Source organism: Asparagus officinalis, chromosome 9 (genome assembly GCF_001876935.1).
Source record: "Asparagus officinalis chromosome 9, Aspof.V1, whole genome shotgun sequence".
NCBI classification, from domain to species: Eukaryota; Viridiplantae; Streptophyta; class Magnoliopsida; order Asparagales; family Asparagaceae; genus Asparagus; species Asparagus officinalis.
In genome coordinates this window covers 5,554,509-5,574,360 of record NC_033802.1, presented here as the reverse complement: position 1 = coordinate 5,574,360, position 19,852 = coordinate 5,554,509, and the positions used below count along the sequence as shown (strand labels likewise).

General features: G+C 40.5%; 1 protein-coding gene across 7 annotated transcripts in view; it reads right to left on the bottom strand.

Moving 5' to 3' along the window:
- Nucleotides 1-19,021, bottom strand: part of LOC109824691 — a 42,796-nt gene extending 23,775 nt beyond the window's left edge. The window contains exons 1-6 of one of the 7 annotated variants that reach the window (XR_002242735.1): nucleotides 18,785-19,021; nucleotides 18,517-18,663; nucleotides 18,200-18,430; nucleotides 17,706-17,823; nucleotides 14,212-14,303; nucleotides 12,348-12,834 (exon numbers count right to left, since the gene is read on the bottom strand). Coding sequence is in view for 4 of the 7 variants with exons in the window: in XM_020391327.1 (XP_020246916.1) it covers nucleotides 14,244-14,303; nucleotides 18,200-18,430; nucleotides 18,517-18,663; nucleotides 18,785-19,006 (660 nt within the window). In the remaining 3 variants the exon portion in view is untranslated. Of the gene's footprint in view, nucleotides 1-9,785; nucleotides 10,137-12,347; nucleotides 12,835-14,211; nucleotides 14,304-17,705; nucleotides 17,824-18,199; nucleotides 18,431-18,516; nucleotides 18,664-18,784 lie in introns of those variants that run through there. The other 6 variants (XR_002242737.1, XR_002242736.1, XM_020391327.1 and 3 more) reach the window with 6 other exon arrangements.

Sequence of the window (19,852 nt, the reverse complement as noted above, 5' to 3'; positions counted from 1 at the left end):
TAGCTCCCGAATCCAACATTCATTCCATAGAGTCAGTATAACAAACTGACGGCAGTGTAGGACATGAATAGCCAGAAGAATCCGAATCCGAATGGTTGCTAACAACTTTAGCAACATTCACCTCTGAAGCTTGTACATGTTTCCCCCTTTGCTTCCCAGCTCTATCCTTCAACTTTGGACACTCACTCTTCCAATGTCCCTCTTCTTTATAAAAGGCACATTGATTTCTACCAACACTCTTATGACCATCCCTATTCTTAGATTTTGATCGGTTGAACTTTTGACAGTTTGAACTACGGCCTCGAACTACTAATGCATCTCCCAATGCCTTCTCAGAGGGTTCGCCGTCATTCTTCCTCAACTCATAATTTACCAACGCTGAGGTCGCCTCCTTGTAACTAACAGTAGTTCTTTCATTTATCATGGTAAGAACAAACATACAAAAATCATCCTCCGGCAATGAACAAAATAGTAGCATCGCCTTGTCTTCATCATCAACCATGATATCCACATTGGCCATATCCGAAATTAACTTCGTGAAGTTGTTGACATACTTCCTAATGAAAACTCTCCTCTTCATCTTGAATTGGTAAAACCTCTTTTTCAAGTGAAGCCGATTCTTAATGCTTTTCGTAAGATACTTTTTATTTAGCGTTTCCCATAATTTCTTCACCGACGTCTTGTTCATCACATCATAAATGAGATCCGACGTCAAGCATGACTGAATAACTCCACAAGTCCTACTATTCATCTTCTTCCAAACCTTGTCCTCCACGTCTTCGAGTTTCTCTTGTAAATCAAGAGTCTCCACCAAATTTTATGCATCCAAGGCATCCATCACCTGACACTTCCACAAACCGAAATTGATCTTACCATCGAACTTCAGAACATCAATCTTTGTATTATTGATGCTCAAACTTTGAATCGCCTTCATCAAAGATGGCCTGATGTGCTTGGTTCAACCATGTTGTAGATCTATCTCTCCAAATAAGAATCTAACAGTGAATCCTTCGAACAAGCCCTAAATCAAAGCCGGAGCTCTGATACAACTTATTGTGTGCAGCGGAACTCGAAAGCCAAACAAATCGCAGACACAAGAACAAGATAGATCACAACCAACACAACCAAAACACCAATCACAGCAAGACACACGAATTTACGTGGTTCGGTAAGTTGTCTACGTCCACCGGGCAAGGAGGGAGGAGTTTATACTATTAAAAATCAAGAGAATACAAATAGGGTTACAAATCTTACAAAATAAGCTCTCTAGATCTCTCTCAAAGCCTCCCACAATGGTTACAATAAACCCCTTTTTGGTAGCTCAAAACCCTCCTCACATAACCCTAAAATTCGTGTTTAGGGTTATATACAAACTCACAACGAAACGGGTATGGAAAACAAACCCAGCCCAAACCTGCATCGCGGTCGACCGCCGAGACCAAGGAGTTTATACTATTAAAAATCAAGAGAATACAAATAGGGTTACAAATCTTACAAAATAAGCTCTCTAGATCTCTCTCAAAGCCTCCCACAATGGTTACAATAAACCCCTTTTTGGTAGCTCAAAACCCTCCTCACATAACCCTAAAATTCGTGTTTAGGGTTATATACAAACTCACAACGAAACGGGTATGGAAAACAAACCCAGCCCAAACCTGCATCGCGGTCGACCGCCGAGACCATCTCGTGGTCGACCGCAAAAACTCCAGAGAGTTGCCCAACTCCTGGGGCCAGACGCGGTCGAGCGCAGAACCATGTGCGGTCGACCGCCAAAAATCCAGAGACCACCCAACATGTGTCCACGTTCGCGGTCGACCGCAGCGCCATGTGTGGTCGACCGTGAAATTGCCTGCTTGTTTCCTCTTGGATTTTGACGTCATTTCTATATTCATGGGGTCTAGTGCGATCTTGAAAGTTGTCGAGGGTTTACTGCAAAATACTGTAAGTTCTTGGGGGTTTATTGTGGTTTACCCTTTTGAAATTAGCCCCCTGATATTTAAAATGTTTTGAAATTAGATATGCAGTTGATGATCAGATTTGGATGGAATAGCGAAGAACCATCATGGTTGTTGATTGATTTGTGTGCTTTAGGCTAATAATCAGATTTGAAGGCCATATATTGGATTGAATGGATTCTGATATAATGTCTTGTTAATTAATTAGTCCAATCTAGTGAACTACTCCAATCTAGTTTTTAACAATATTGATTTTGGTCTTGTTTTAACAATAACACGTACGTTCAATCACTGATTCATTGCTCCTCGTTGATTTTGTCCTCTCTTTTATTGGGATAATGAAATCCGTGGTAGCAGATGTGAGGCTTTTATATATTGTACTCAGGTCTTATGTTGAATTTTAATTAATTCAGAGCAACACAAGATTACTCAAAATAACAACAACAACGAAGCCTATGTCCCAAAAGTTTAGGGTTGGCTACACGAATCATATCCTTCCATTCTGATTTATTCTTCACAATCTCCTCCGATAAGTTAACCATTATCATATGAATTAGTTAGAATATGAGCAACTTTCCCGGTGGGTGATAATTAGTTCTCTTCATCATTGCCTTGCCCATTATTCAATGTCATAGGTTTTAAGTATTATCTAGCTTGGAAAGGATGTTTAGGAATGTATTGGATGTATACATCATTCATTTTGTTCTCTTTCAAGTTGCTCGGCATTTTTGCATGCTGCTTGTAATGCCCTTTTTTGAGAGGCGACCGTGTTTTGGCCCAGCAGTATTGCTCAAGGGCCCACGAGCAGCGGATGGCCTCTGAAAAAATTGAATGCCTATATATGCTACCAAAAAAGAAAAAAATCATTTCCATCATGAAGAGCCATGCACAATGGCACATGAATGATGGATTTGCATGGCCTACATGCTTCTGAAGCTGTAAGCACGTTAAAGGACCATCTGCAGAAAACTAAAGAGATCCCGCCAAAGCTTTCAGCTTCTTCTGATAATTAAATTAGCGAGACTAGAAGGTGGTATTTCTCCTTCTTCTTCTTCTGAGTATGTCTGTGGTTGTTAGTCAAAAAGAGAGAGGGGGGGGGGGGGGGGGGTTGTTTCTTTCGGTGATGGAAATGAGGCTTTCGGTGACCACATTTTAGGGTGTTTGGCATTGCTTTTGCTTACAAGTCCTCCCAAAAGAGGGTCATCTAAAAGCACCCTGTGGAAGATTGTTCTAGTTGTAGATGAACGTACCTCGACGACGACGGCGGAGACAAGGTGAGGAATCGGAGCTCACCTGACGCGGTCGAGGAGGTCGCCTGCGTGGAGAGGCGAGTCGCTCGCCTGTGGTGAACTCGCCTGATGGCAAGGTTTGAGCTCGAATGCAGATCTGTAGGCGAGGGCGAATGTGGGGGCTCGCCTGATGGCGAGGGTTTGGAGGCGAGATTGGAGCTCACCTGTTGGAGGATGCAAAGCTCGCCTGCGGAGCAGGTGGGAGGTCGCCTGCTCGCGTGCGTGGAACTTGCCTGTGTGGTGGAAGACAACTGGCGTGGATCTCGCCTGTTGGATCTCATGCTCACCTGGCGTGGTTGGATCCAGCTAGACCCAGCTGGAGAGAGCTCGCCCTAGGGTTTCCCTATAAAAGGGAAACCCTGTTCACAGGGGAGCTCGAGCGGAATTGGCAAGGAGGAGAGCGACAGAGAAGAAACTCTGGCGGCGGGTTTTGTTCTCTCCGTGATTGTGATCCCCAGTTGTCCCGTTCTCATAAATTTGAGAAGAAGGTTGGTGAAATTAATTGAGGGGTTTTTGTGTATTTAAGAGTGTTTGAGCATTGATTTTAGATTAAAACCAATTGCTATTTGTTTGAGAGATCTCAAGTTTGAGATCATCTCTCTTATTTGTAATTTCTTGTTATTAATTGAGAGATCTCAAGTTTGAGATCATCTCTCTTATTTGTAATTTCTTGTTATTAATAAGAAATTATTGTGCCGCTCCCGTGGACGTAGGCAGATTCTCTTATTTGTAATTTCTTGTTATTAATAAGAAATTATTGTGCCGCTCCCGTGGACGTAGGCAGATTTGTCGAACCACGTAAAAATCTGGTGTCTTGCATTTGTGATACTTGTTTTGGTTTTGTTGATTAGTGTTCCAATCTCGTTTGTAATTATGTGCCCACGATTTCGCTGCGCACAACAAGTGATATCAAAGCTCCAGGTTTGACTTGGGGTTCGATTGGAGAACAAAGCTAGAGCTTGGATTCTCATTTGAAGAGATTGGATTGTCAAGATGACCGAAACAAGTACATCGGGATCGTCTCTGTCGAAGGCGATATAAGGGTTGAGCATTAATAATACAAAAATTGATGTTCAAAAATTTGATGGCAAGATAAATTTTAGTTTATGGAGGTGTCAAGTGATGGATGCATTAGACGCCCAAAATTTGGAGGAGACTCTTGAATTACAAGATAACCCCGAGGATATGAAAGATAAGGTTTGGAAGAAAATGAATAGTAGAGCATGTGGGGTTATTCGATCATGTTTGACATCGGATTTGATCTATGATGTGATGAATGAGACGTCATCGAAACGGTTGTGGGAAACACTCAATGAGAAATATCTTACGAAGAGTATTGAGAATCAGCTTCACTTGAATTACCAATTCAAGATGAAGATGAGAGTTTCCATTAGAGAACATGTCAATAATTTCACAAAATTGCTTTCGGATATGGCCAATGTGGATATCATGGTAGAGGATGAAGATAAGGTGATGTTACTATGTTCATTGCCAGAGGATGATTTCGGTACCTTTGTCCTTACGATGATCAATGGTAGAACCATTGTCAGCTATAAGGAGTTGACCTCAATATTGGTGAATTATGAGTTGAGGAAAAAAGATAGTGAACCCTCCGAGAAGGCATTGGGAGATGCATTGGTAGTGAGAGGCCATAGTCCAAACCGTCGTCCATTTAACCGCTCGAAAGTTGGCAGTGAGAGGTCGTAGGCCCAAGATCATCTTCTTGTCTTGTGGATCCCACAACTTGAAGCCTCTACTGGATATGTGTTTACACTAGCAGGAGCACCAGTGTGTTGGAGATGCACACTTCAGTCTACAGTGGCTCTCTCCACTACGGAGGCAGAGTATATGGCGTTGACTGAAGCTGTGAAGGAAGCTTTGTGGTTGTACGGGTTATTGGATGACTTGGGGATTGCACAGGATATCATCAGGGTACATTGTGATAGCATGTCAGCTATTTATTTGGCCAAGAACCAGGTGTATCATGCCCGCACAAAGCACATTGATGTCAGATTTCATTTTGTTCGAGACGTCTTGGATGATGGAGATGTCAAATTAGAGAAGATCCATACAAAGGACAATCTGGCAGATATGTTAACCAAAGTTATCACTGGGGTAAACTTTGGTCATTGTTTGGAACGGTTGAACATTCTTCGTTGTTAAGGGCCTTTGGAGGCTATTTGATGAACTACATGAAGGCTTGATTCCTTAGGCAAGAGGATATGTAGACAGTCATTTTATGATACAGCCAATTTGGTGAGCAGACACCGATGTTTGGAGAGTGGTCTCATTCTTATTTGGGTCTCGATTTGTTATGGATTGAGTTCGTTGTCGTGAATCATTTTACTTCATACTGGACGCAACAAGTGGGACATTTGGTTCGGTTAGTGTCGGCTCAGTTTTGAGAAAACTTCGCTGAGGTGGAGATTTGTAGATAAACATACCTCGACGATGACAGCAGAGACAAAGCGAGGACTCGGAGCTCACCTGACGCGATCGAGGAGGTCTCCTGCGTAGAGAGGCGAGTCGCTTGCCTGTGGTGAACTCGCCTGATGGCGAGGTTTGAGCTCGCCTGCAGATCTGTAGGCAAGGGCGGATGCGGGGGCTCGCCTGATGGCGAGGTTTGAAGGCGATGGTTTGGAGGCGAGATTGGAGCTCACCTGTTGGAGGATGCAGAGCTCACCTGCGGAGCGGGTGGGAGGTCACCTGCTCACGTGCATGGAACTCGCCTGCGTGGTGGAAGATATCTGGCGTGGATCTCGCCTGCTGGATCTCATGCTCGCCTGGCGTGGTTGGATCCAGCTAGACCTAGCTGGAGAGATCTCGCCCTAGGGTTTTCCTATACAAGGGAAACCCAGTTCACAGGGGAGCTCGAGCTGAATTGGCAAGGAGAGAGAGCGACAGAGAAGAAACTCTGGCGGCGGGTTTTGTTCTCTCCGTGATTGTTATCCCCAGTTGTCCCGTTCTCATAAATTTGAGAAGAGGGTTGGTGAAATTATTTGAGGGGGTTTTGTGTATTTAAGAGAGTGTTTGAGCATTGAGTTTAGATTAAAATCAATTGCTATTTGTTTGAGAGATCTTAAGTTTGAGATCCTCTCTCTTATTTGTAATTTCTTGCTATTAATAAGAAATTATTGTGTCGCTCCCGTGGACGTAGGCAGATTTACCAAACCACATAAAAATCTGGTGTCTTGCATTTGTGATACTTGTTTTGGTTGTTGATTAGTGTTCCAATCTCGTTTGTAATTGTGTGCTCATGATTCCGCCGCGCACAACACTAGTATACTTGAAAGATTTGATTTTAAATGCTTGTATCAAAGGGAGTAGATTATTTGGAAGGTATTGCTTAAGGTTGGTTTTGCAACAACAATGAAGCTTCTTTGTCAAACTCTGGGGCGCAGCTAGCTATGTGAATCTTCGCTTACATCCAGTTCCTCTGAGTTTTGAGGTCCACTTGATCCTCAATTAAATAAAGCATCGGCATGTTGGTAATTGCTTTGGCTCAAAGTTAATTTAATTAAGGCCACCTCTAATTTCGTGGATGTCTGAGAAAATTTTGTTAAGAGAAATTCAGAAGGAAAAAACAAAAGGTTTCAAAATTTCTATAAATGCCAGATGACATAAACTTGCGAGAGAATAAAAAGGCTTCTCCTGACCACAGTTTTTTAATCTTCTGCTTCTCTAGTAAGTTTGTTTTGGTTAAAAAAATTAAGCACAAGCTTGTTGTCTTTAAAACTGGTGCAAGCACTTTCCGCAAGCAATGCAAAGCACACCCTTAGTTATTGAATGTTCGGTGATAAGGAAACTCTCGACTGAGATTTTCATGGTTTGTTTACCAATTCTTGCTGCAGATATTACTTATGGGTTTTTTTTGAATTATTTGCTCATGGGTGATGTTAAACCATCTGTAATAAATGTTAGGAAAATCGGTTGCTGTTTAGACCGAATTTCACAATAAAATCAGATTTTAAACAGTTAATAAAAATCAGATAATAGCCGAATAATATTATAACTCGGAAATGAAATTAATTCAAAAGAGAATAAATTAAGTTTAGGAATACGACCTGATGGTCGAAGCGTGCACTAAGCACTGTCCCAAGAATCTAATTGCCCCCTCTCGTACAGGACTTCGTGACAATGGATCTTAGAGATACGACGACCAGTGGCGGACTTGTGTAGGTTCAAGGTGGTTCACTTGAACCACCTCAGATTTTAAAAAATACATTATATACTATATATCTTAGTTAATGACACAAAGAGCTCTTCATCCCAGTGACTAAGTACTTGGAAGCTAAAGTGTTGGATAATGCATGAGGTTTTGGGTTCGAACCCAAGCAGGCTAAAAATTCTTTTTCAAGCCAATGTTCTTTATTTCAATCCTTTATTTTGTTTGACTCCCCTTTATTATTATTTTTTCCTTTTGTGAACTCTTAATTTTCAATATCTTCTAATCATTCTATTTCTTATGATTATAAGTGTTGGATAAGAGTATTTTCCTATATTCTTACTTTTCTCTTCATTTTTTATGTTTGTCCTCTAAAAATAATGTTTGAAAAAATTAATGTATATTTCGAACCACCACTCGATAGGTTGTAGATCCGCCACTGACGACGACCCTTGGTCAGACGACCTCCTTCTCGTCGGCACGAGCTTCAAGAAGGCTTTGCGAACTCTTCACCACTTTCAAGGAACCGGCAAAAGATTAATAGTAAGAAATTGTAACTCGAAGAGAAAAAGAGAAGATGTATGAACTGTGGGGTTTTCCCCCTGTATCTTAGCTCTTGCGACTGTAGGGCCTTTTATAAGGTTTAACACCGTCGTTTAGATCCATCTTTTCCGCCCTTTAGATCCACTATTCACACCCTATTCAATATGTTAACCGTTTCCGTTCATTTATCATTTAAATCCATAAATCCCGCAATTAACACGTTTTAATTACTCGCCCTTAAAATCCATGAATCTCGCCCCATTAATGCTACCTGTTTTCTGCCATTTAGATCTGACAATCTCGCCCTCCAGATCCACCGATCTCGCCTATCAAAGCTTATCCAAACGTTGTTCACGTTTTAATAATTCCAAGGGCCGAGTGTGCGCACGCCTCTTGAGCTCCCCCAACTTCGAGTCCAAACCCTCGAGCTGTTGACTCTCCCGAGCTGTCCCGACTCCGAGTCTGAACTCTTGAGGTGTCGACTCTCCCGAGCTGACCCGACTCTGTGTCCTAACCCTTAAGGTGTCGACTCATACCGCCTTTCGTGTCGACCAGAGGGTATCGACTCGACCTGTCATCTCATTCGTTCGTTCGTGTCGACTAAGAATTATCGTCTCGCCTTTCATGTCGACTCGTCTAGTCGTCTCGTTCATTCGTCTGTGTCGACTAAGAGTTGTTGTCTCGCCTTTCGTGTCGACTCGTCTCGTCGTCTCATCTAACAACGCCTTTCGTGTCGTCTTGTCTAGTCGACTCGTCAGACAGCGCCTTTCGTGTCGTCTCGTCTAGTCGACTCGTCTAACAACGCCTTTCGTGTCGTCTCGTCTAGTCGACTCGTCTGGTTGGTTGACACGTCTACTCTTAGAGATCCAATTTGGGACCAAACTTTCCAAAGTTTTAAGTTACAATTCCAACAGTTCTCACGGGCGAAAATGTGCACTACATGTTCAATTGTTTTAATTGCACATAAAATTGTTATATTGTGGGGACTAATTGGGTAAGGCTGGCAATATTTCAAAATTTTTTGTTTTTACATACCTGAACTTATGTGGTTTTTCAATATGCAGTTAATTTGATAGAGGAATGTTGATATATTAAATGGTATTAAAGTTAACCTGATTTGAATTTTGGGAAAAATCCCAGAATGACTGTGATAATTTTGATTACTTTGTTAATTTGTTTACACGCTTGTAATCTTTAACAATTTGCAGTTTTTAAGTGTGTATGCCTTTTTTACATTGTAATGTTTGAAAAACTGATCCATGTTTTTCTTAAAAGCATGGCCAATCACAGCTAATTAAGTTGCACTACGTACCTTCAGCAAGTTAAAAGCTTTCTCATTGAAAATGGGTTTGTCTCACCAAAAATCCTGAAGTGAATAATTTCATTTTCACCTTCTTACTTTCATCCAATGCTTACTTAGTCCATTCTTTCTAACTTCACTCCAATGGTACTGTAAGACCTAGTGTTTTTGATGCCCGCCCGAAGTTTCAAAGTAAGTGATTCCAGGAAGTATCAAGCATGTCATGTATTTCTTCCATTACGATGATTTATTTTCAGAAATATTTACATCTATCAAGTATCCATTTTGTTTTATTGGGTTGAGTGTACGTTTATTCTTCTACTCTTTTATCGAGAACTTGTATTACGCACAGTTTTTTTCCTCATGCAAATGCAGTTGCCTTTTCTTCTGTTCCACCATTTGTGTTCCATTTTTTTCGATGTTCTTGATGCAAAACGCACTTGCTTGCAATGCATGGATAAATTAAGTAGATCATTTGTGATACAACCTTCGATATTTTAATGATGACAGACACAGGTTTAGTACATACCAAACGTCATTTGTTTAGACCAACACATTACTAGTTTGGTAGAAATTAAGCCCCAGTTTGCTCCAGTTTGCTCTCTCCTGCTGAGCATTCTGATACTAGATCTGATGAGGATGATGAAGTGTGCTCCTCTAGCTTAATGGGTTCCACTGGTCCAAAGGGTGAGAAGATGAAGAAGACAATGGCGGAAATCCTTGAATCCTGTGATTCTGAGTGTGTAGCTCAGAAGATTGGTGTTCAGGTGCGTAATCTGAGTATGTCCCCTTTCTCTTTGAATGGAGCTGCTAGTTCAGCAAAAGTATCATGGGCTGATGATTTGGATCTGGATTTTGCTTCAGATATTTCAAATCCTCTGGATCTAGATCCAAAATCGTCTGATGTTAATGATGTTATACCATCGGTTTCAAATCTAAATCTGGACAAAAATACTGTTACATTGATTACTGTTGGTAATCGAGAACATGTAAAAAGTGCTGACTCTGATAGATCTAAGGAAGTTAATGAAAATGTTTCTGTTTCTACACAAAAGACTAATACCAGAAGCTGGGTGAGTTTCTTTTCAGACAACAGAAAATTGGGTAGTGGCCTAGATTTGAGCTTCATTCCATCAAGTTCTAATGATGTTGTTACTTTTAATGAAGAAGAATGGCTGGAGGGAGCATCTATTTGGGAATTTTCGCTTGTGGGACAAGTGATGGGTCTAAATGTTAAATTTAAAGCAATGGAAAGTTTTGTTCAGAGAGTCTGGGCACCCTTGGCAATACCTGAAATATGTCTTCTCAAAGCTGGTGTGTTCTTATTCAAATTCAAAAGCAAAGAGGAAATGAATGATATCCTTTTAAATGGTCCTTGGTTTTTTGGATCAAGACCTATCCTATTGAAACCTTGGTCAGTTGTTGAAGGTTTTGAAAAGATAAATGAATGTCGATATCCAATGTGGATTCAATTCCCTGCTCTGAGATTAAATCTTTGGAATGCTAAAGGGATAAGCAAGATTGCTAGTGTTATTGGTCGCCCTATTGCCACTGATAAACTCACTGCAAATAGACAAAGATTGGCATATGCTAGGGTCTTAATCGAAGTAAACTTGCCTTCCACTTTACCAGATTTTATTTCCATACAAGGACCTGATGGGTTGCAATATACTCAGAAAGTGTTATATGAATTGAAACCAAGATGGTGTGAGTATTGCAAGAATGTTGGACATGATACAAAATTCTGTAAAAAACATCCTACTAAACAGAGATGGATTCCAAAACAAAAGGAAACAGTAATCCAAGCAGACCAAGGAAACTCTGGGGTTTTGAATAAGAAGGATAATACACCTGGTAACTTTGATACAGGGAATTTGAACTCTGGAAACATGGGAAATGATAAGATATCTGATTCAGTTCAAGAAAATTCAAATATTGGCTTGGTGCAAAATTCTTCTTCAGACCACAGAGATGTGCATGTTGTGCAGGTCCAGTCTCCTGTCCCTGTGAAAAATAAAGGCAAGGAACCTATTCAAAGACCATGGATTCACGTTCATGGAAGTAAAAGTAAGGATAAACCATTTCCAGCAAATTCCTTTTCTCCTTTAGTGAATTTAACTTGTGTTCTGGACCCCTCTACCTTAGATAGAGGGGGAATGTCTAAATGAATCTTTCCTTTTGGAATATTAGGGGATTAAATAAATCCCCTAAACAACATCTAGTAAAGCAACACATTCATCAATACCATCTATCTTTTGTTGCTCTACTGGAAACTAAAATCAAAGAAGGAAAACTGCCTGTAATAGTTAAAAAAATTGCAGCCAACTGGAGTTTTTTTTCAAATGAAAACAGATCAGGCACTGCTAGAATTTTGTTGCTATGGGATCCAAACATTCTGAATGTACAAATTACTTGTTATTCAGCCCAACATATCACTTGCAGAGTTATTTCTATTGATGGAAGGTTTAATAGTTGCATATCTTCAATTTATGGATTCAACCATCTGGAGTTGAGAAAAGAGCTTTGGTCAGATTTATTCCAGGTTCATCAAACTATAGGAAACTCTCCTTGGCTCCTCAGTGGTTATTTCAATGCTTTGCTGAATAATGAAGAGAAACTAGGGGGAGCATTGCTTAATGATTCTGATACTTTGGACTTCAGAACTTTCACAGAGGATTGCCTACTCTCTCATCTAAAAACTTTGGGTTGTTTTTACACTTGGAATAACAAACAGGATACGACCACAAGAGTCTGGAGCAGATTGGATAGATCCTTAGTGAATGATCATTGGATTCAGACTTTTAATTCCAGTCTAGTTGAGTATTTACTCCCAAGTTTCTCAGATCATTCTCCAGGTCTTGTCACTATATATGATGATGAAATTCAAGGTAAAAAGCCATTTAAGTTCTTTAAGATGTGGACTAAGCATCCAAATTTCCTTCCTATTGTTTCTTCAGTTTGGCAAACTTATATTGAAGGGTATAAAATGTTCTCTGTTAACTCAAAGCTCAAACTTTTGAGAGGTGCTTTGAAGAACCTCAATCAGAAGCACTTTTATAATATCAGTGATCAAGTGAATAAAGCTAGGTTGGAGGTGGAGGAAATTCAAAAAAAGATACAAGATGAGCCTTTAAACTCAGTCCTTATCAGCCAAGAAAAATGTAGTATATCCTCTTATAATAGACTCTTGGCTTGTGAACTGTCTTTTTTCCAACAAAAAGCTAAAATTGCATGGAGCCTGCAGGGGGATAGGTCCACAAGCTATTTTCACTCAGTTATCAAATCAAACAGACATCATAATAGAATTATGGTTCTTTATAATAGCTCTGGTGATAGGATTACTGATGGTGAGAGTATTGCCAGTGAGCTAACATCTTTTTTCAGGAACCTCATGGGCACTGCATTTGCTTCTGCAAAACCTGATATGAATATCATCAAGAATGGATACTGTCTGAATGATGTTCAAGCAAGTGCTTTAGCTGCTCCTGTTTCCAAAGAAGAGATAAGAAATGCTGTGTTTTCTTTGTCTGACAATAAAAGTCCAGGTCCTGATGGCTTCAGTGCTTCCTTTTACAAGTCAACCTGGCATATAATTGGAGATGATGTTACAACTGCAATTGAAGATTTTTTCAAGTCTGGAAAGCTTCTGGGTGAAATTAATACTACTTCTATAACTCTAATACCCAAGGTAAATTGTCCTAAATCTCCTTCTGATTTCAGGCCAATTTCATGCTGTAATTGCATCTACAAGTTTATTTCAAAGATTCTTGCTAACAGAATCAAACAGATACTGGATTGTCTCATAAATGAAGCTCAATGTGCTTTTGTAAAAGGAAGGCAAATCTCTAATAATATATTGCTAGCTCATGAGCTTGTCAAAAACTATGGAAGAAAGAATATTTCACCAAGGATCATGTTGAATATTGACATAAAGAAAGCTTTTGATACAATCAATTGAAGTTTCTTGGAGGATATGTTAAATGGACTTGGTTTTCCAAAGAAGATGGTATTATGGATCATGGCGTGCATTACTTCTCCAAAATACTCTATTTCTCTCAATGGCACACTTCATGGATTTTTCAAATGTGAAAGGGGCTTAAGGCAAGGTGATCCCCTTTCCCCCTACTTGTTTATCCTTGGCATGGAGTATCTTTCTAGGAGTCTTGAAAATCTGAAGCATGATAGATCTTACAAGTTTCATCCAAAATGTGGGAAATTAAAAATCTCACATTTGATTTTTGCTGATGACTTATTATTGTTTAGTAGGGGGGATTTGAGTTCTATTCAATGCCTGCATAAATGCTTATCAAACTTCAGTGCCGTCTCTGGCCTTGAAGCAAACCATAACAAATGTTCAATTTTTTATGGTGGTGTAGCGGAATCAGTCAAGGCTTCTATTCAAAGTTTTATGGGGTTCCCTGAGGGTAATCTGCCAATTAGATACTTGGGTGTTCCACTCATATGCAAGAAATTATCATATGTTGATTGTTCTCCTCTTCTAAATAAAGTCTCAAATCAACTTCAAAGCTGGTGGAAACATAGGAAGCTCTCTTATGCTGGTAGATTGCAAATTATTAAGAGTGTCATCCTTGGCATTCAAGTATTTTGGACTTCATGCTATGTCTTACCAGTTAAAGTATTGAAAAAAATTGACGAGCTTTGTAGGAATTTTCTGTGGGGAAGAACAGAACAGGTTCTTAGACCTCCTTTGGTGGCTTGGGACAAGGTCTGCACTGGTAAAATCTATGGAGGATTGAGTATATTTTCAGCTATTTTATGGAATATGGCTACAGCTTTGCGAACATTATGGTGTATTCATGAAAACAAGGAAACAATGTGGATTAAATGGGTTCATAGTAACTACATCAAAAATGGAGATGTTTGGCATGTAGAAAGCAAGAATGGAGATTCCTGGTTATGGAAACAGTTGCTAAAAATCAGAAACAAAGCAATTTTTACCTGTGGTGGGATTGAAAACTTGAAGACTGTGATCAGCTCCTGTAGCAGAAATTCCAAAATTCTTGTTTCAGGTCTGTATAATGCTTTATCTCCTGTTAATGCAAAAGCTCAGTGGCATGATATAGTTTGGGAGAACTGGAATTACCCCAAACATAATTTTATATTGTGGTTAGCAAATCAAGACAAGCTCCTAACCTAGGATAAACTTCAAAGAAGAGGAATCATTCAGTCAAATAGTTGCAGTTTATGTTTAGGAACTAGGTTGGAAAATCGAAATCATCTCTTTTTTGAGTGTCCTTTTTCACAAGTGGTCTGGAATGAGATTACCAACTGGCTTCATTTCAAGTGGCGATCTTGTAATTGGATTTTGCTCATGAATTAGTACTGTAATAATTTGAAGGGGAGAGGTTCCAAAAAAAGAATCAAAAGAATGGCTTTATCCACCACTGTCTACTGTATTTGGAAAGAGAGGAATGGGAGAATTTTCAAGCAAACGTATAGGAATCCTGAGGTGCTGATCAAAGAAATCAAGGTGGAGTTGTTTACCATAATCCTAAACAGCTCCTGTCCATCTGAGCTTAAGGATTGGTTATCCTCATTATAAGTTGGTAATTTTGGCTCTAGATTTTAGTTTTTTCTTCTCTTAGCCATATTGATATCTCAGTTGATAGAAATGTGATGTACATAACTTTTCAAATGGTTTTATGAATAATACTTTTTCATTGACCAAAAAAAAAAGAAATTAAGCCCCAAATATTTTATCTTCAGTGCCAAATTAAGTTATGTCTACAGTGTCAAGAGTGACATTTTTACTTGTAATTTGCTGGCGGGATTAATCCACGTGACATACCCAATGGTAGGGGCTTGGATTATCTGCAAGCTATGAAATGTTGAGAAATAAAACCTCCCAATGGAAAGTGTCCCATTAGGAATGTATGAGAATCTATCACGAGTGTATCCGCGTTATTCATTGATACAGGTGTATCTTCTTTTCTGCTTCGGGAGCTTAGCGATCCTCATGGGAGCTTAAGGATAGGTGATTCTCATGATATCTTGGGAATAGAAGCGTGGTTGGAGCCATAGAGGACGGTGAAAGAAGTCAGAAGGAGCAAAACGCAGAAGAACAGGAAGAACAGGCAGATCTCTGTCCGGTCGACCGCAGCGACATGCGCGGTCAACCGCCAACCTGCACAGAGCAGGGTTTCAGACTGGAACTCTGTCCGGTCGACCGCGATGGTCACTGCGGTCGACCGCGACAGGTTCCTGGGCCTTTTCCTGGTTCGTTTTGGATTCTGTTTTGACGGGGATTCCTGATCCTTTTGGACTTGTTTATTTACAAGATTGCCACCACGTTGTAAACCTTATAAATAGGGATTGTTTAGGGTTTCTAAAAAGGAGGTTAGATGCCAGATGTAGATCTAAAGGGTTTTAGGTCTAAGTGAGATCCTAATCAAAAGGATTAGGGTTTAGATGTGAGGATCTTAGAGATCTTAGATCAGAGATTGTATTCTAATCAAATCTCAGAGAGAGGGATTAGGGTTTAGAGAGAATTGAGAGTTTGTTCTCGATTCTAATGAGATTGTGAGAGAGGGATTGTAATCTTTTCATACTCATAATCTAGAGAGGGTATTTGCCTTCGCCATATACTGAATTGTGCTTGTGTTTCTGTCGTTTTCTTCTCAACCCACTCTTGATAATTCCGCGATCAAGAGTGCTCGCACGGCAACTCGTATCATTCATCTCCTCTTCATGATTTGAATACAATCACAAGGGAAGGAACCTAAATTATATTTCTATTCTTTTAGTGGTTCAAGTCCATGCACCTCCAATATTTCTGAAAACGGATATCTTCTAAGCTCTTTATAACTCGTCATATTTGTGGGAGGAAGGGCATCCATTGCTAGACTGTAGGAGTCATGTAGTCTTAGATATTTTCCAATACCTGGTCTGCTTTTGCTAACATACTTAGCCTTGTGGTAAGCACTCAACAAACAATTGACAGATAAAAGATCATGACAACTCATTATTCTACATAGAAAACCCAATGAATTAAAGAATACTAACTACACATGGATCCATAGAGGAAAAATAATTGACAAAATCATGTGAGGACCTCTTTTGCTAAATCACTCACATTTTTAACAAGCGGAGACTACTTAATAATCAAGGACATACCAGGTAAAGATGGTATACCAAATAACACCTTTCACTAGTCAAAGGTGAACCACTATATAGAATAAGAATTTCTTAGCCAAGCTGTTCTCTTCAAGTAACAATGAAAACTCAAAATTTTCATTTAAACCAATAAAACAATATAATATTGCTTGTCTAAACTAGAAATCTAGCTTGGATGATTCCATCCTTGGATGCAATTCTCAATGGGAATTCATTCACATACTCAATTTGACTTTGCACAATAAATTGCTCTATAGGTCCAATCTGCCTTGCATACCCAAAAAAGCCAAAACAGGCCATGTTTTGATTGAAATTATTGCATACTGAACAAGACGTAGAGAGTGATAGAGGATTGAAAGGCTCCTTCTCCAATTTGGTATATGCATAATGGTTGTAGACATTAAAAAATGCCAAAATTCGAAAGGTGAAAAGGAGGGTCAGGGAAACGAACCTCTTCTCAATCGGAAACGAGGTTCGTTGTTCAACCTCGAGAACGAGAGTCGCCATGCAGCAGAACTTAACATCGAAGGATAAAGCTCATTATTGAACGAAGCATATCTACGAGACTCGGAGCTCGTCATTGGACACGAGGTTCGAGGTTCACTAGTAGATACGAGACTCGAAGCTCGTCATTGGACACGAGGTTCGGGGTTCACTGGTAGATACAGGGTTCGAAACTCGTTATTGGACACGAGTTGAACTCTAGTTGTCAAAGATGAAGCTCGTCATTGGAAACGAGGTTCGAAGCTCGTCATTGGATACGAGGTTCGGAATTCATCATCAGACGTGAAGTTCGTTAATGAAAACAAAGCTTGTCATCAAACTTAAAGCTCGTCAGTGAAGACGAAGCTCATTGTAAAGAAGCTCACGAGGCTCGCCACGCAGCAAGGCTCAATATCAAAGACGAGGCTCGCCACACAGCGAGGCTCAATATCAAAGACGAGGCTTGCCACACAGCGAGGCTCGATATCAAAGACGAGGCTCGCCACACAGCGAGGCTCGACATCAAGGACGAGGTTCGCCAACGCAGTGAAGTTCGTCGCCCACATTAAATCAGGCTGTAACGGTCACAAAGACCCAATCAGCCACGTGGGCTAAATTCAAGGAGTCAGTTACGCCACGACTCAACAATTGCAGCGCATCAGTTACGCCCACGACTCCACTATTGTAGCACGTCGGTAACGTGCTTAAAACCCTATAAATAGCCATCGACGGCTACAGAGAAAAGGGTTGATTATCAATTAATTGGAGATTTTCAAGCTTGGACTTAGAAAAGCATCAGAGCTTAAAGTTTCTGACCGTCAATCCGGAGTTCGAACCTCGATTTCAGTCGGCTAACCTACGTCAGAAGCTCCAGCAATCTTGTTCTGATCGTCAACGGGAGGCAATCTCGACTCAAGCGTCAGGGGAAGCATCCTTTCGCCACCTAGAACCCACCTTAAACAAAAGAGAAGCTGAATTAATCTTCCCTTCCTCTGTAATCGAGAGAGAGTGAGTGATTGTAAGGGTTCGTACTAAGTGATCGAACCCAGTTTTCTTAAAACAAGAGAATCAATCAATCTTAAATTTTTTCGACCCTACAATGGTATTGGTCAAATTTTTAGATAATGGCAATTTAACTTTCATCGTAAGATCCCTCATACGCAACAAGCTAAATAAAACTAGCCAAATTTCCGGTGACAACCATGCTTTAGTTTCTTGCATAAAAAAAAAGAGGACAAAAACTAAGAAGCGAACCATGCATGTGTGCTCCTGTTCAAATTAAATTGACGTGTCTCAACCAGAATTGGCGTTTCTCAACCAGGAATTATACCTCTGTGGGCACTGGTGGATTAGTTGGTTTGGGCTTTTTCCTGAAGATTGGAACCTCGTCGTCATCTTCGTCGTCATCAGGGACACTGGTGACCACCTTGGCTTCATACTGATCGAGCTCGTTCGTGTCGAGATCTTTCGCCTCGAAAGTGATGTAATAGTTGACAGGGCAAGAGACCTCTGCATTACAGTTGACGATTCCCGTGATATCGAGACGGAGTTCCCTGGCACCCTGTAACAATAATAACAAGTTTAACAATTATTTTAAAGATCCCGTCGTAGATTCGTACGTATTGGGGGAACAAAAAGAAGCAGCACCTCTTTCACACTCTCTTCGTTTTGGCGATCGACGGCGAAGCGGGCATAATTAAGAATTTTCCCCCTGAAGTTCGCGGTCATAGTATTCATAATGGGTGTGATGAGACCGAAAGCAAAAACATTAGGGAACTCAGGAACCTCAAATCCCTATAGAAGAAGAATATTTAATGAGGAGGAAGAAGAAGAATAATAAATTAATCGGAAATTTTAATTAGAATAATTGGCATATTTTAACGGATTTTTAGGGTTAGGGCTAAAGGGGGTTTACATCGCTGCGCATGACAGCTTCGCTGTAGCGTTCCGTCTCTTCCGCGGTCATCGTATGGAGACCATCGTTGTAGAACTCGTCGTCGGAGAGATCTTGCTCGTCGCCGTAGACACGTCCCTCCTCCTTTGCCGTCACCGTCATCGTCGTCATCTCCTCTGACGTCATCTTTGCCTTCTTCGCCGGAGATTCAGGCACTTCGTCCGTCGCCCTCGCCGTCGACATCCTCCAATAACCCTAGCAAACCCTAATAAGAAAAAGTCGATCTCTCTATCTGCCCCCCGCTTTAAATACTAATCACGGCCACAATGACCTTTTTGCATATTAGTGCCACTTCAAAATTGCTCATAAGTCCCTCAGACTCCAAGAGGTCTTGCGAATCGGTCCCTCAACAACAAAATGCCCCTCATCTCAATACGAGGCCCTTGAGGGATATTTGAGTCCGACCCTTATAGAGAATTAGTGGTTCACTAGTAGAAAATCACGTATTCTAGACGGAATTTTTTCCGTCTAGAATGTATTAAACTAGACGGAATAAAATATTCCGTCTAGAATAAAACATTCTAGACGGAAATATCCGTCTAGAATAGTATCCTAGACGGTTTCTATATTTTTTTATTTTTTTAAAAATTAACCATGTATTCTAGACGGAAATTTCCATCTAGGATGTATCCTAGACGGAAATTTTCGTGTAGGATGTTTTGGCTCATAAAAAAAAATTAAAAACCAAAATCCCCCCCCCCCCCCCCCCCCCCCCCCCCCCTCCCCCAACCCAAAATAAACACCGATCTTCGTTCTCTCTCTTCTCCCTTCACCCAAAAATCCCCATATCCTCAGCCCCTTTATCCCCTTCCTCCTCATCACCTTCACCATCCGCCACCAGCTCCCCCAACACAAAATAAACACCGATCTTCGTTTCTCTCTCTCCCCTCTCCCCCTCCTGTTTTCTTCACCTCTGCACTCTCTGAGTTTTCCCCCAATTTTTGGAAGCCCTTTTCTTCTTTCCTCTTCAATCAAAGTCGATCGTAAATATATTAGATCGCCTGATTCCTGGAACCTTATCTCGTTGTT